We start from the raw sequence: 15,566 nt of genomic DNA, 5'->3' as shown, positions 1-15,566 counted from the left end.
TCCCTTCTCCAATGTTAGAATCTCTACCAGTTTCATTTTCAGTTCGCAATATTTTTGGTGGTATAATCCTACGGTTGGAAGGGGCCTTTAAGGACAATTGGGCCAAATCTCCACTTGATTAGATTAAGGGATCTTGAAACCAAAGGCAGAGGGAGAAAGGTAGCAAGCATAACTTGGAAAAGAGAGTAAAGCAGGGGTCCTGTGATTTCCAGGAGAAAACAATCAGGAAGGTGGCCAGATGGCGCCTAAACAAGCTGTCGTTTGGCACAATTTCTCATGAGTGCGAGAGTTAGGATTTTTGCCGGGTACCGATCTCTGTTACATTCGTTAGATTTCCGTTTTTACCAAGGGAGAAAATACAAGTCTACACGACTGATTAGATGTGGGTGATGGGAAAGAAAGAGGCGTCAAAGATAATAACTCTGGGCTTCGGGACTGCGAAGAACAGAGGCCCCCCCATTAGGAGAAATAGAGAAGTTAGGGGATGTGCTAAGGAAGTTAGACTGGGGGGCCGGGGGGAGAGGTGAGGAGACTGATGCTCAGGGGAGGAGGTGCTATCTCAACTCTCAAAGCTGATGTCCAGCCAATCAGTTCGAAATTTCATCCAAAGACCCAAAACAACGGACACTTGGGGAAGGAGAGAAAGGTTCATCTAAGGGAATGAAGTAAGAAGGGAAAGAATATGAAGAAAAGTCAAAAGGGCACCAAACTCTGGGAGCGCACCTACCGTTAGAGGAATGGAGAAAGACGGGCAAACAAAGAAGAGGCAGAGTGACGGGAAAGAGAGAATGCTGGGCTTGAGGGCAGCAGGGAAAGCTTGGAACAGCAGCTGAGGCAGAAAAGGCTGGGATGGTTTGAACCTAGGCTTTGCTAGGGTCAAAAATGACTGGAACCCCTTAGGGACCCTCAAAAACAAAAGCTACCAGATTCTTTGTCTTGTTTGGCTGACTTGCCATAAAAAACCAAAGAATTATTTATTTTCTTATATAAGACTACTCATCTTCCAAATGACTGCCTTGTCTAGAAAAACTCTTTACTGATCCACAATTAGATCTGAGCTGCTGGAGAGAAACTGAGGCGGCAGAATGAAAACAAGGTCTTTATTTGATTGGGGTTTTGGGTGCATCCTGGAGCTCTTATGCAAATCTAGCACCAGGCACATATGCTCTGCCTGTGACCGCTTAGACGCGGCAGGATGCACACCAGATGGGCGCTGCTCCCCTCTGACAGCGAGCCCAGGCGGGGCCGCCTACTGCCCGCCAAACCGCAGTCTCCAGCACGCCTGCGCCCACAGTGGAGGCTGTGAGGCCCTTGCACCTTGTACCTCTGCTCCATCTAGAGGCAGGAGGCCCAGTTTCAGCCTAGGAACTGAAAGGAACAAATGTTAAGTTCAACCCTATTCTTAGTGTTGAAGGGAAAAAAGCTTGCTCTCTCAGATATACACCTGTTAATTTTATTATTTTTTAATTTTTTTGAAGATTTATTTATTTTAGAGAAAGAGAGAGCATGTGAGTGTGTGTGTGTGTGAGTGCACGTACAAATGGGGGAAAGGGCAGAGGGAGAGGGAGAGAGAATCTTTAAGCAGACTCCCTGCTGAGCATGGGTCTGATGAGGGGCTCAATCCCACCACCCTAAGATCATGACCTGAGCTGAAACTAAGAGTCGGACACTCAACTGACTGAGCCACCCAGCCCCCCTCCCCACTGACCTATTAATTTTAAACGCAACAGATTATCCCTGGGAGGCACTCCATTCTTCTCTAGGTTTTTTTTTTTTTTTTAAGATTTTATTTATTTATTTATTTATTTGAGAGTGAGTGCGAGCAGGGAAGGAGGAGAAGAGGAAAAGGGAGAGAATCTCAATCAGACTCCATGCTGAGCAAGGACCCCAACGCGGGGCTTGATCTCATGACCCTGAGATCATGACCTGAGCCGAAACCAAGAGTCAGATGCTTAGCCAACTGAGCCACCCAGGCGCCCCCATTCTTCTCTAGTTTTAAATGAAATTATGGGAGAGGGGGCAGAAGAAAGAAATAGAGGAACCAGAGGAAGAAAAGATGCAATGAAATTTTTATAAGTTAAAAAATGTATAATTATATCTTATTATACTTAATTATATTTAATTGTAAATTTAAAAATGTATAATTATATCACTATATGAGATCCAAAGCAGAGAAGGGGGAAAAAGTAGTGACAGCAAAGCGAGGGCAAGTGAGAGCTATGTCATCCGGGTGTCCCAGCTGGACTGCCCCGCTAGCTGGAGCAGTCACATGAGCTGAAGACCCTGATGGGGCTGCTGACACAACAGAAACCATGTGCCCTCTACATTCGATTATCTCCCTGTGGCTACAGCCACTGTGAATTACCCAAAACGATTTTTTAAAGCCTGGATCAGTTTTCCCCTGAGTAAACACAAGACGTTTTGGAGCTCTCTCCACCTCCGCCCTGCTAACTGCCTGCCTCACAGCTGGTATGAGCTTAGGGGACACAGAATCATTTCAGTATTTGCAATAAAGTATAATTAGGAAGTCAAACTGGCTACTGCAAAAAATACTTCAATTCAGTTTTTATACACCACAAGCACTGTTTCGACGACCCAGGACGTGCATTACCCAGCCCCTGCCCTCTAGGGTCCTGCCCTCAGACGGGTAACGAGAGCTGGCCGAGCAGCGTCAGATTCTAATGCAACACTGAAGATCCCGTACAAAAGCAGAGTCGAACATCAATTTGCCAATCATGCTCGGGCCAGATTTAGCTTCGTATTTTTAGCATGTCTAAGAAATGCATCTAGGATGACCACAACACCAGGAAACAAACAACAAAAATCTGCAAACCTACAGCAGTCCGGTCTAGGTGTCCGGTCTAGGTGACTAGCTGCTGTGAGCTACTCACATTGGAACTTATGTATAAAATGTGAGGCCTCTTTCACGGTTTCCTAGAGAAGCGACACCATGAGCAGGTCAGGCACAATTTGCTACGGTCAAACCAGATCTCCAGCAAGGAGGCAGGTGCACGACTAGAAAGGGAGGAATAAGTCAGCAAGACTGCAGCTGAGCCAGCCAAATCATGAAGTTGCTGCGATATTAAACATCCTCTGAGCGCATCTTTCAAACACAGGCAGCAAGTCAGGACAGTGTCTGTCCTGCCCACAGCAGGGTTCCATCAATGTCTCTGGGATGTGACCATCACACCTGACCAGCCTGGCTCTTGCTGGGTCCTTACCTGCTTCCTCATGGTTGAGCTCCGCCTGCGGTTGACCCCGCCAAATCAGAGAGGACCGGACCGGCACCAGGGAGAAAGAAAGAGAAAATGGAATTAAGAACAATCTGTGTGTTCATTAATGAAGCAAGCTGCATTATTCAGCTCAGCCCCAGAACCAGCTAAGAGACTTGCTAAGTTACTTTCCGAATAAAGCCCAACAAAGCTCTTTCAGGGAATGGAAGTCTCTGTACTTGCTATCTGCCACCCTTCAAAACTAGAGTTGGAAGGCACTGGTTCAATGTGTAGTAAAATGTACCCGCGTTAGACAGTAAGCTTTTCTCTGCAGGAGACACGAGTAAACGAGTAAACACCAAAGGCAGCTACAGTTTTCTTTCTCTTGGAAATCCTTAGGGAGCAGTTTTCCTAGAGTTTAGAGAACAGAGCAGCCAGACTGGAAGGAGCCTTGGCGATCCTTCAGGTGAATGCCTTTCAAGCTGCATGTAGCCTCAGACGCGTCTTCTCCAAGGGAATCGGATTCAGACACAATCCCCCAAGCAAGGAGAGAGAACAGCGCTGCCCCGCCTTTGGCCTGGCCACTGGGCTCCCTCTGCCCCTCCAGGCCACTCCCGAGGAACCTCTTTGGAATCCTAGAGCTCCTCGGATCTAGTGCAATCCTCTTTTCAATGAGGAAACTGGAGATCGGAGGAGGGAAAAGAGCAGCCCAAGGTCACACAGCATCAGGGAATTCAACTCAGCTTTTTTTCACTCCCATTAAGCCTTCCACAGATACGGGACTTCAGGTGAACCTACATTAAGGCCCTATCACCAAGAAGATATGTATTCCATGGAATTCCATTATCCTGGTTCCCTCCAGTCAACAAGACTGGTATATTAATGCGATCTTTACTGTAATCCACAATGACAAAACGATGAAAGCCAAATGAAGCTATTTCTAAATAATGAGCCTATAATTGTAAATGGCCTCATGATTATTGTGTGTGTGTTGGCAGATATAAGTGGTTGATATAATGGGCTAACCCAGGGTCCCTAAGGAGTCCAGCCCATTAAAGCTCTTTCCCCAGTTAAATCAGCACATTTTTAGGCATCTGAGAACTGCTGGCTGGATGAATGCCTTGCTCTCCGCCAGCTCACGAGTTTTCTCATAGCAGCTACATGACTGGGAGGGAAAATATTTGGCTGGGGTCGGGGAGGGAGGGGTAGGTGGGGAAAGATTGGGAGGGCTGCATACTTGTACATCAGGCAAGGATTTCTACCAATGCTGTTCGGCAAGCCAGAGTAATGTAGTATTTCATTATCCAGCAACAGGCACTAATGAGGGGCTGTCATCTTTTCCACGCAGAAAATCTCAGATCAAATGCTATCTTCTGATCTTCCTTCTGGGTCAGAGACTTCCCCAAAACCACATGCTGAAGTCTAGCAACTAAGGGAAGGTTACCAGGATCCTCCAGAGTCCAACACTTCTTTTCCTTGCAAACGCAATGGCTTGGGGGAGTCTCTGAAGCTACTTCAGCAAATGATAACTCCCTTCGTCCCATTCTGCTCAGCTCTCTCGCCAAGTCACAGCAGACCCCATTTTCATCTGAGGCCAGATGGGTTCGGCACGGCAAAGGGAAGGAAGCAACCCCCATCCTAGTCCCCTCCTTTGCAAAGTCACCCAATGCCTTCACATTTCAACTTCTTGGCTCTTTCCCAGCCTGGGATCACACTACCCCATGGGGCTCTCTTCATCCCTTCCCAGGGCTGTCCCAGGCCACACCTACCTGGCCAGACTGCAATCTGTCCGCTGACCTGTTGGAAACACAAAGGCAAAAAGCTCATGTGGAAGCCAAAGGAGTGAGAGATGACTTATTCCCAGGAGTTACCTGAAATGCCCTCCCCATGTCCCCAGAAAGCCACTAGCATCACAATGTGACTGGCCCTCCAGGCAAAAAAAGAAGAGAAACGCCCAGAGCCTCTTCCAGGGCAAGTGCTGTTCCTACTGCTTGTTCCCAGAGCTGTGTATGTGTCCCTAAAGCTTAGGTGTGCCGACCCTGCTAATCAAAGGGAAAACAGAGGTAGCTAGAGGGGAACAGTAGCAAGGGGGAATCATGCTTTAGAGAACAAATTACTAGAAGCCTTCCTAGAGGTGAAATCCAGCTTCTTTTCTGTGTATGTGGGTGTGTGTGTGTGTGGTGAGGGAGGGAGGGACGAGCTTGTTTGCTCCAGAGTAATGAAAACACACACACACACACACACACACACACACACACACACACACACACACGGTGAGGGCGGCAAGGGAAGAAGGAAGAATTGTTTGCAGGGAGGAGAGAGAAGATAAGGACGTTCTAGATTTAGATTCATATGAAATTCTCTTAGATTGGGCTGGGCTGACAAGGGACAAATGAGATTTAATTGCTATCAAACTGTGGTTCTCAATCCAATAGCAGGCCCTAATATTAAGTTCAATGGGTCACAGCCAGCTTTAAAAAATGAAAATCTTAAGTATTCTTATGTTTTTTGAATAATACATCCACATGTGTGCACGGGCTATGATGTGATCTATTCGTTTTCTTTAGCTCTGAGGTTAACGAAGCGTGGTCTGTATAAAATAAACGAGGGACAAGGTGAGCAGGTACCGAGCTGGGGACGAGATCATCCTCCGCAGGACTCATCCACGCTCCTGGAAAAACCACTCCAAGGACCAGGAGAGGGCAGGGCTTTTTCTTGCCTTTAAAGGTTACTAATTGTTGATTACACTTCAGCTCATCCTGAGCAACACCCTCCCCTCTCATTACGAAAGGCTCAGCTTTCATCTGCAAAAATATTATTCTGAGCCATTATTTTCAACATCTGTCCCATTTCCATTCTAGAATATTCATACACATCAATTATCCCTCTGCGGCAAGAACAGGGGGCTCTTGCATTACGGTGACAAACGCATTCAGAAGGCAGGGACATGACGACTTGCACACGTAAGATCTGCAGCTATTTCTTTTCTTATTGTTAGAACTTGTCATCTTCAGATGAAGGCAATTTGCAGCGCTAATGAATGAATGGTCACGACCTTTGCCCCTCCACGGGAGCAAATCTGATGCACGTTTGCTTGTGTGCAAACCCATTCACTCACACACACACACACACACACACACACACTCCCAAGGCCCTGCTCCCCATCTCACTTTTGGGCTATGCTTACATTATTTTAGAAAAAAAAAAAAAAGCATGGTTATAACTTGCTTCAAACAGTTCTGGGCTTTCTTTCCTCTGATTCCCTATGAAGCAATCTGATAACCCAAGAGTAAAGATTTTCTATAAGCAAAGCTGGGCTCTCAATGCCCAAACCTGTTCAGCCTGAGTCCCTTGGGTGGCGGGGAGGAAAGAGAACAGAAGTTACCTAACAGGCATTCTTCACATAAAAGAAAATGCCTTTACAATCACAAGATCAAAGATATCAGAGATAAAAAGAATTCAGCATCTGGGGGAACCATCCAGCGCAGGAGAAAGATGGGACAGGACGAGTGTGGGAGGCCCTGGTAGGAAAAGTGTGGCTCTCATTCCTGACGCCAATGAGCCAATGAATACCTGATGCTTTTCTACACTCTGCAGTTTGTCTGAAGAGCGCTCAAGAATTTGTTTTAAAATGTGAGCCTTCAGGGCGTGATCCCGGCGTTGTGGGATCGAGCCCCACATCAGGCTCCTCTGATATGAGCCTGCTTCTTCCTCTCCCACTCCCCCTGCTTGTGTTCCCTTTCTCTCTGGCTGTCTCTATCTCTGTCGAATAAATAAATAAAATCTTTAAAAAAAAAAATTTTTAAAATGTGAGCCTTCTCCGCAGGTCTGCCTTTCACCGGTGTTACCATATACTGCCTGTAGCCTCCTGGCCCCGACTTGGCGTGAAGAGGTGAGCAGGGCGGGGGGAGGGGCCGGGCATTCAGAGGCATCCCCAAACTGGGAATCCCATTAATCAGAGGATGCTGAGAGCTAGGCAGGACCCGGGCAGGGTGCCCAAAACCCCAGGGAAGCTTCTCTTTCAACCTTCGCCTCCTGTTTGACAGCTGAGGAGAGAAAGTCCAGAGTGCCAGTCCAGTTCTCTGCTTTGCTACTTGCCAGGGTCTGGTTAAAATCATTCTTGATTCATGGACGAGACAGGCCATTCAGTACCATGGCCTCAGCGTGGCCACGGCAGAGAGGGCTGCCCTGAGCATCAGGAGCCCCCCAAAGCAGAAGGACAGCGATGCTCTAACCTGACGCTATGGGAAGCAGCAGGCTGTGGGTCAGTCCCGCCTTCGAGAAGCCTCTCCTCTCCTCAGAGCCGCTGCTATCTCAGCTCGCTGGCCCGGCCTGCTGGCTGCCACCGCAGTCCCACTACAGAGGAGCTGAGAGTTTTAACACAGTGTCTGGAGGGTAAGGGACTCATCGGCTCTTTATCCCAGTGGTGGCAGCGAAGGGGGACAGGGTGGAGAGCAGGCACGCTCCATTTAAACAAAGAGATGATCCCCATTAGTGCTCCACTAAGCATTGGCCTCCTCTCATTACTCAAGCAGTCATTTGGGGCAGTGCGCTTCACATCAAACAGGCCAAGAAAAGAAATGCATTCACACAACAAGATCAGGCCCATGGGGCTCAGGACGGAGGCTTAGCCATGTAGCTCGGGGCTTGGCCTTCCCCTCACGGCCAAGGCTCCAGCAGAATTCCCACACTCACTTTCTCCCAGGGTTTTCTGGAGAAGGTCGTGCTTGGCTTGTAGCTTGGTGATGAGGTTCCTGCCCTCCAGGTACTCCTTCATTTTCTGGAAGGGAGGAAGAGAAAGAGCAATCAGACTCCTGAAGAAGACACAGAAGAAGAAAAAAAAAAAAATCACAGATGCTCAGCTGTACAATTCACTTCTTATAAGAGGGCATTTGGTTTCTGACCCAATTGCTACTAGGTGCTGGCCCTGAGCATCAGGACAGCTGCTGATTTCCACGGGGGATGAGCAGCCCGAGCTGTGTTCTCCTGGGAGCTAGCTCCACATTGGCAAACGTACGAGACCTTCTCTCAGAGTCCCTCATCCAACTCTCAGTTCCCCTGAAGAAGAACGGGGGGCGGGGGTGGAGCGGATGGACTCACAGAGCCCAGAGCCCCTTGGTGTGAGGACACACTCCTGCCGCTGACACCCAGCCGCACCCTGGCCCCTCCCAGGGTGCATCCCAGCACTTCAGGAGCGATGCCAATGGCAGATGCGGCCCCTGCCTCAGCTGCCACCGAGCACCCACAGCATCCTGGGCTGAGCCGGCTCTTCATCCTCTCCCTCCTCTCTTCTGCACTCAGTCTTCGCGGAGAGCTCGGGGTTTCTGAGCTTTCAGGGAGAGCGGCTGCCGCCCCCCACCTGCACGTATACACAATGGCAGGTCTCAGCACAAGACGAGGTTACGGAAATGCGCTCCTATCTGTTCTACCAGGCAAAATGCGATCGCTGTGCTGCATTTTCCAACCCGACCGCTCCCAACCCTTGTCTGCCCAGGGAGTGACTCGATTTCCCCGGACAATTAATCAAATCTTCAAAACCACCCTACGAACTCTGACTATCACTGTCCCCATTTTACGGAGGAGGGCGCCAAGATTTGGAGAGATTAAACAGGTTGCTGCAGGTCAAACAGCGAGTGAGTGGTGGAGTCAGCATCCAGACACAGGGAGTTCGACAATTCAGTGTGTGCGCTCAACCATCAGGATGGCATGCTCCATCCATTAGGGTGCACAGCAGAAGGAGAAACAGAACAAAACTTCAGAGTATTAATTCTGTGTATCTGCGGAGCAATTCAAGAGTTTTCAGAGCCCCTTTGCACATATTCTCCCACGCGACTCGCACAGTAACTGTGCAGAGCACATTCGGGAAAACATCGCTGGTTGCTTGTTATAGACGAGAAGGCGATCTTGGGAGACAGGGGCTGGAGTGCCAGGCCTTTGCAGCCTTAACATGGTGTCTTTCTATGCTACCCCGCAGCCGTTCATGGGGGACCATTCGCCTCAGTTGTCTCCCGCTGCCATGGCTCATCTGCGGGGTCGGGGGTCATCTGCCCACATCTAAACTCAGAGGCAAATCGGCAGTAGTTTCCCTGAGTATGACCTGTGACTCACTGCTGATACATGATATAGTGGAGGGGAGAAGTGGATAAAACATTTTAAACTGTAATACTTCTGTCCTTCTTTCAATATATTAAGCAAAAAGTATAATCATACATCAGGCCTCTAATTTTATGGCTATTATCACTTAGGATGAAGGCAGGAAAAAAAGGGTGAAAAAATGTGCATTACTTTTAATCTGTACCTTTCTGTACAGTGTAAACTTTTAACCAAGAGTGTGTATTTCTTCTCTCTCTCTCTCTCTCTCTCTCATACAAAAACAAAGGAAAAAACCTGCTTTCTCTGGGATGCACATCCTGGCCTTCCCATGCTCACCTGGATGCCCCTGCGCGTACCTCTGCAAATTTCACACGGCCCGGGGAGAGGGCTTCGGAGTCATGTGTCTTTCTCCCCAGACTGCCTCTTCCCTAGGGTCAGAATCATTATTCTTTGCATCCCTGATGCCTAGTACCGTGCCCAGCAGACAGTAGACAATAAATGCTTGAAGAATGAGTAAAGAAATGAACAGACTCACTCTCCTCTGATAGAACCTTCCTCAGCAGTCACAACCCAAGCCCACAAGTGTACCTCTACTCTCTAAATTAAGTCTAAAGAAAACAAAAACAAACCCTATACCAAATCATTTCTATTGCTTTAACTTCTGACCTGTTCCCTCTGCTCCTTTGTGCCTCTGCACGAGAACATCTGCATGAAAACAGGCTCCCTTGTCACCTTCCCCTTTCCATCTGCTCCAGCTGCCTGCTCACCTGCTGTCAGTCTTCCCTGGGTGATATCCTCATCCTCAACCAATGCCTAATTGTGGGGCTGGGAACAGCACTGCAGGGCCCAGAGGTGAAAAACCTGCAGGAAACATCTACAGCTAATATCTGAACCCTCAGAGGCCCCTCTTCGTAAGGTTATCCCAGGAGACTCAAAAGGTTTCCTAAGGAGGAAAAAAAAGACTCACCAAGAAACTGCAACCCTTAAGACAAGACCAGACTCAGAAAACAGCCAAAATTCTCAAAGGATATGGATGCAAATTCCTTCCTCTCACTCATGTTTCTACTTGTGATTCCGGAAATCACTTTTTCATTCATGTCACAGTCCGCGAGTTAACTCTGGCTGTCACTTGGTGAACCATTAAAATAAATAACAATCTGATAAAGACGTATGATGGATCGCCTTTTCAGGTTCCATGAAATCCTGAAGGATCAAAAACTATGTCGAGGTTGACCTGCATCCCTAATAGTGGAAACAATGGTTGGAAGTTTTCCATCGAGGTAAGCGGGGGTTGCGGGGGGAAGCCATCCCAGAGTTTACAGGCATGTTGTCACCTCCCTCTCCCACCCCGTTAGTCAGCCCTGGCCTATATGAGACAGAGCTGGGAGAAACGACTTGGCCTTTACTGGCAGAAGACTTCGGTTGCTGACCAGACACAGAGAAAGGAGCTGAGGCAGCTGAAGGTAAGAAAGGCATAAGTGGCTTTCTGATGACTTCTGGAGACCAGCAGGCCATGAGAAGAACTGTTTATCTGTTATCTCCAAATCCCCTTCCTTGGTCAATAAGGGTCACTTTCCTCATTTAAAGCATGTTCTGTATGGTAATTCATTTCTTTCACTCCTTTCCCTGCACCTTGCTCCCCTCCCAAACATCCAAAAGTAAAGTCACTAAACTTGAGTTGTCATAAGGGGAGAAATGAAAGGGCAGGGCTCTATTCTAGGTCACCAAAATAAAACCAAGTTCCTAATAATCAGTCTGACCAGAGCCATTCCCCCACCTCCGCATTTTACACTCAATATTATAAAAACCAAGAATTTCTTCAAAAAGTAGGAAGGGAGGCAAAGAGTCTATGGGGTGGTTTTGTTTTGTTTGCCACTGTAAGCCTTCAATTCAGTTTTTATGATCTCATTAATTTATTTCTTAATAATTCACTGGTTATTAACTGTTGGCGATGAATTTTATTTATTGAAAAGTATTAATGTAACAGTTTTTCTCTCAGGGCCTTTCCTCTCTGACAGACATTTCTGTTGCAGCAAAATGAGAGAGTCTTAGTTGAGATATTGTAGTCCTACTGCTTACATTGGGCAAGTCACTTACCCCCCTCTGAAAAACAGGGATAATAATATCTTTTTTCCCAAGGTTGTCAGCAGTTGAAACAGGATAACGATCATGAGCATGACTACAGCATGCAGTCCAGCCAACCAGCAGGCAGTCAAGAGTATTCCTTGTACACGAATCACCCACTCAGATAACCTAAAAACAAAACTTCCCTAAACTTCTTTGCTTTGTACTAATATCTAAGATAGCTGAATCAAAACAGGTTTCTGGCCTTTAAAAAAAAAAAGTAAGAGGCAATAAGAATGCTTTTCCAATTTAATTTAAAATACCTCTTCCCTTTATTACCATGGCAGTATAAAACTCATGGACCTTGTTTATGCCTTGGATTTTTTAAAATATTATTTATTTATTTATTTATTTGAGAGAGAAAGAGAGAGTGAGCACGAGCAGGGAGGAGACAGAGAAGCAGACTCCTTGCTGAGCAAGGAGCCCGATGCAGGGCTCGATCCCAGGACCCTGGGATCATGACCTGAGCTTAACACAGACGCTTGATGGACTGAGCCACCCAGGTGCCCCTACACCTTGAATTTAATCTGTGTGAACTGAAGGCTGTAAATGCCCACTGCTACAAATGGGTGCGGCGGGTGGGAGGAGGGAGCAGTGACTAGCCAGCCCCATGCACACGAATGTCATTAGGGGGTGGTTGCTTCCCCACCATCCAGGCACTCTGACCTTTCTCTCCTCTTCGTCAGTTTGTAAAGCAGGAACTGGTTGCCAGACAGAATATGTAACAGGGTAGACCTGTGAATGGCAGCGCCTCCCCCACTTTAACTGAAAGGGTAGGGGCTCAGTAGGACCCACTTCACCCACGTTTCCTGAGTGCCTGTAGGAGAAGACCAAGATAAAAAAAAGATCTTGGGGCGCCTGGGTGGTGCAGTAGTTAAGCGTCTGCCTTTGGCTCAGGGCGTGATCCCGGGGTCCTGGGATCGAGCCCCACATCAGGCTCCTCCGCTAGAAGACTGCTTCTTCCTCTCCCACTCCCCCTGCTTGTGTTCCCTCTCTCACTGGCTGTCTCTCTCTGTCAAACTAATAAATAAAAATCTTTAAAAAAAAAGATAAAAAAAGATCTTGGACCACCCCAAATCTAGGGGTCTATGGCACTGCCCCAATGACCAAGGTGCCTTCTTCTCTCCTATGTTTTTACCAATTCCGTGCCCAAGGATTCAGGCAGTTTATCTTTATTTATTCTATCAGCCATGAGCTTTAACTCCTTCACTTCATCCCCTCATAAGAACCCCATACTCCAACCCCCATACAGGGAAATACTTAGGAGAAATGCCAGCCTTATAAGGCTTTGACGGTCCTTGGCTAAACAGGGAGCATTACTTCCCACGAGCTGGGATTGGTTAAATAAATGATGGTACACCCATTCATACAACGGAATTCTGTGCAGCAGTTTAAAAAGGAGGCAGATCTCTTTGGGCAAATATGAAAAAAATTAAGTGAAAAAAGCAAAGTGAAGAACAGTATGAGGGGTCTACTTCGATCTATACTTCTCTTCATTTGATTTCATTTTATTTCTAATGTAATTCTATCGCATTAAAGGATAAGTCAGTGGTTGTCTATGCATAGAATGTCTCTGGAAGAACACAGAAGAAACTGGTTTCCATCCCTGGCAGAGGGGAGAGGAAGTGAGGGTCAGAGAAGGGGGGAGGCGTGACTTGTTCTGTATGCTCTTTTGAAATTTCTGCATCTTTAAAAAAAAAAAAATTACGTATTTTTTTTTTTTAATAATCACAGTAAAAAAAAGAAATGGGATAAAAAGTAGACACTGCTGGATTCTGTGTTGTGAAAGATGAGTGATGCAAATCCCAGGAGATCAGGAAATATTTAGGGCAAAAGAGAGGAGAAAGCCACCGAGCTGTTTCCAAGCCTTTCCTTCCCCTCAGCTTCTTCAGCAGGGAGTAGAGAAAGAAGCCAATGGCCTGAGACCAGGTGACCAGAGTTTTAGTTTTATTTATTTACCTGTTTAGAGAACATGTGTGAGCTGGAGTGGGGTAAGGCAGCCAGTGGCGCAGAGGGAGAGACAGAATCATAAGGAGGCTCCACAGCCAGCACGGAGCTTGTCAAGGGGCTCGATCTCATGACCTGAGCCGAAATCAGGAGTCGGATGCTTAAACTGATTGAGCCACCCAGGCGCCTCCCAGAGTTCTAGTTTCAGCTCTTGCTGAGTCCCTTGGAACAGCTACCCGACTTCTGGATTTGGAGGTGTTTGGGGTTTTTTTCATCTTTCAAATAAGAAGGTTGGTTAGATGATTTCTAAAAATCACTGTAAGCTTTTAAATTCCGTGCTTACTTTCTTGGGACTCCTGCAAATGGCTGACCTTTATAGGACGTGCTTCAAATTTCCAATCAATGTCATCTGGGCAGATCAATCTGATGACAGCTGAGAATGGCTAGACAGCTTTCTAGCAGTCCTCTGAGTTGCTAGGCACACTACCTACAAGTCAAAGCCATGGTAAGGGACCTCTTCCCAACTTTCCAAAAGAAGGGAGCTTCTAGGATACGCTACTCTGATGTTTTTGAAGGACACAGAAAAAACCAGAGGCAACGTCTGTGGAGGCAACAGACTACAAAAAGCACATCTGCAGTTCTGCGGGCTTCGAATGGTCTGGCAAGCACAGGCAGTTGGGCTAATATGCACACCCCCCTTTTTAAAATGTCCATTTCATCACCCCCCCGAAAAGCCCTTTTATCATGAAATGAATTATTTGATGCATTCCCAGCACCAGTCACGAAAATGATGAACTTTCTTATGCATCCATTACTACAGAAGCCCAGACAAAAAACATTCCTGTTAGCCATAGAAATTTGCACACAATTTTGCTAAGTAGCTCTCTGGCCACAAAAGCCAGGAAGTGGGCTAGAGGTGAAGGGTGGGCAGGATTTGAGAGGTCACTGGTTTGAATATGGTCATCCCTGCTCTTACTAAAGGTCAACTTTGAATACACATGTCATTGCTTCATTGAAAGCCAGAAAGTAATTCTGACAGTCTTAAATACAGATTTTTATGCCAAAATTTCTTATTTAATAAAAAAATGGAAATCTTCTGCAATGTAATGAGATTGGGTCATTAAGTAGTGTTATATCTAAGCAGTGCAGACAGACCAGCCAAACAATCCTATTATTAAAAGCCTCGAGAGTGTTCAACAACCTCCCGAGATAAGGAAGCTTGGGATGGCGAGACAGCCCTCATGATAGACAAGAAGTTCTCGTTCCGTCTAGCCTGGGCTTCGCATGCCTTTATGCTTTGCACAGACTGCTCTCTCCTCAAGGAATGCCATTCTCTGCTTGATTCGCTGCCTGGTTCACTCATTCCTCAAGGTCAAGCACAAAAGTTACTTTGTATGTGATATTTCGCCAACTCCACCCATCCTGTCATTTATGCATGTATGCATGTGTGCACTGAAAATTTTGTATATTTTTTTGATTGCAAAAATCAACCTATTGTAACTGTTTAGAAACATCTAAAGTGAAAATGGAAGTTCTCCCTTCGGATGCCTAATCCCATCACTCCCCTCTTCACTCTGCACCTGTGGTATCCCAGTGTTAGCACGGTGTCTGGCACATAGAAGATCCTTGATAAGTTATCGGTGAGTAATTCAGTACTGATTAATGACTAAGTTAATAATGACAATGGTGATAATAATTTTTCAGCCCTTACTGAGCACTAACTACAAACCAGGCAGTGTGCTAAATATTTTACAAAAAAGGATGAATGGGCCAAAATACCATTCCATTATTTCTCTGTGTAGATTTTAGTATTTCACTCATAAATATATTTAAACAATGTTATGATGAAATGAATTGGAAAAATATTAATCACTTGTTAAATGAAAGCAGATTAAAGAACAATATGCACAGTCAATATCCCACTTTTTGTAATACATTCTAAGTACATGTTCACATAGATGTTTGTGTGTGCAGAGAAAAAAACACAGGAAGGGAGTACAGCCTAACACTCTTATCTCAAGGTAGTGCGACTACAGATGATTCTTATTTTCTTCCTTTTTGTTTCTAAATTTATATCATACACGTTTTGCTTCGTTTAACAAGAAAAAAGTTATTTTAAAGGAATAATGCTGTTAAATCACTCTTTTTCAACAGTCTTCTCCAGGGTTTAAAAAAAATCTGAAGAATTCT

At 46.2% G+C, this 15,566-nt stretch overlaps 1 protein-coding gene across 8 annotated transcripts in view; it reads right to left on the bottom strand.

Moving 5' to 3' along the window:
• SRGAP2 (SLIT-ROBO Rho GTPase activating protein 2) overlaps positions 1 to 15,566 on the bottom strand; it is a 225,482-nt gene that overhangs the window by 37,433 nt on the left and 172,483 nt on the right. For all 8 annotated transcript variants that reach the window (XM_034667155.1, XM_034667154.1, XM_034667157.1 and 5 more), the window contains exons 11-13: positions 7,908 to 7,992; positions 4,982 to 5,009; positions 3,222 to 3,246 (exon numbers count right to left, since the gene is read on the bottom strand). In XM_034667155.1, coding sequence (XP_034523046.1) covers positions 3,222 to 3,246; positions 4,982 to 5,009; positions 7,908 to 7,992 — 138 coding nt within the window. The remainder of the gene's footprint in view (positions 1 to 3,221; positions 3,247 to 4,981; positions 5,010 to 7,907; positions 7,993 to 15,566) is intronic.

This window comes from Ailuropoda melanoleuca, chromosome 8, assembly GCF_002007445.2.
Source record: "Ailuropoda melanoleuca isolate Jingjing chromosome 8, ASM200744v2, whole genome shotgun sequence".
NCBI lineage: Eukaryota > Metazoa > Chordata > Mammalia > Carnivora > Ursidae > Ailuropoda > Ailuropoda melanoleuca.
The sequence above is the reverse complement of the archived record's forward strand: the minus strand, read 5'-3'. Positions and strand labels throughout refer to the sequence as shown.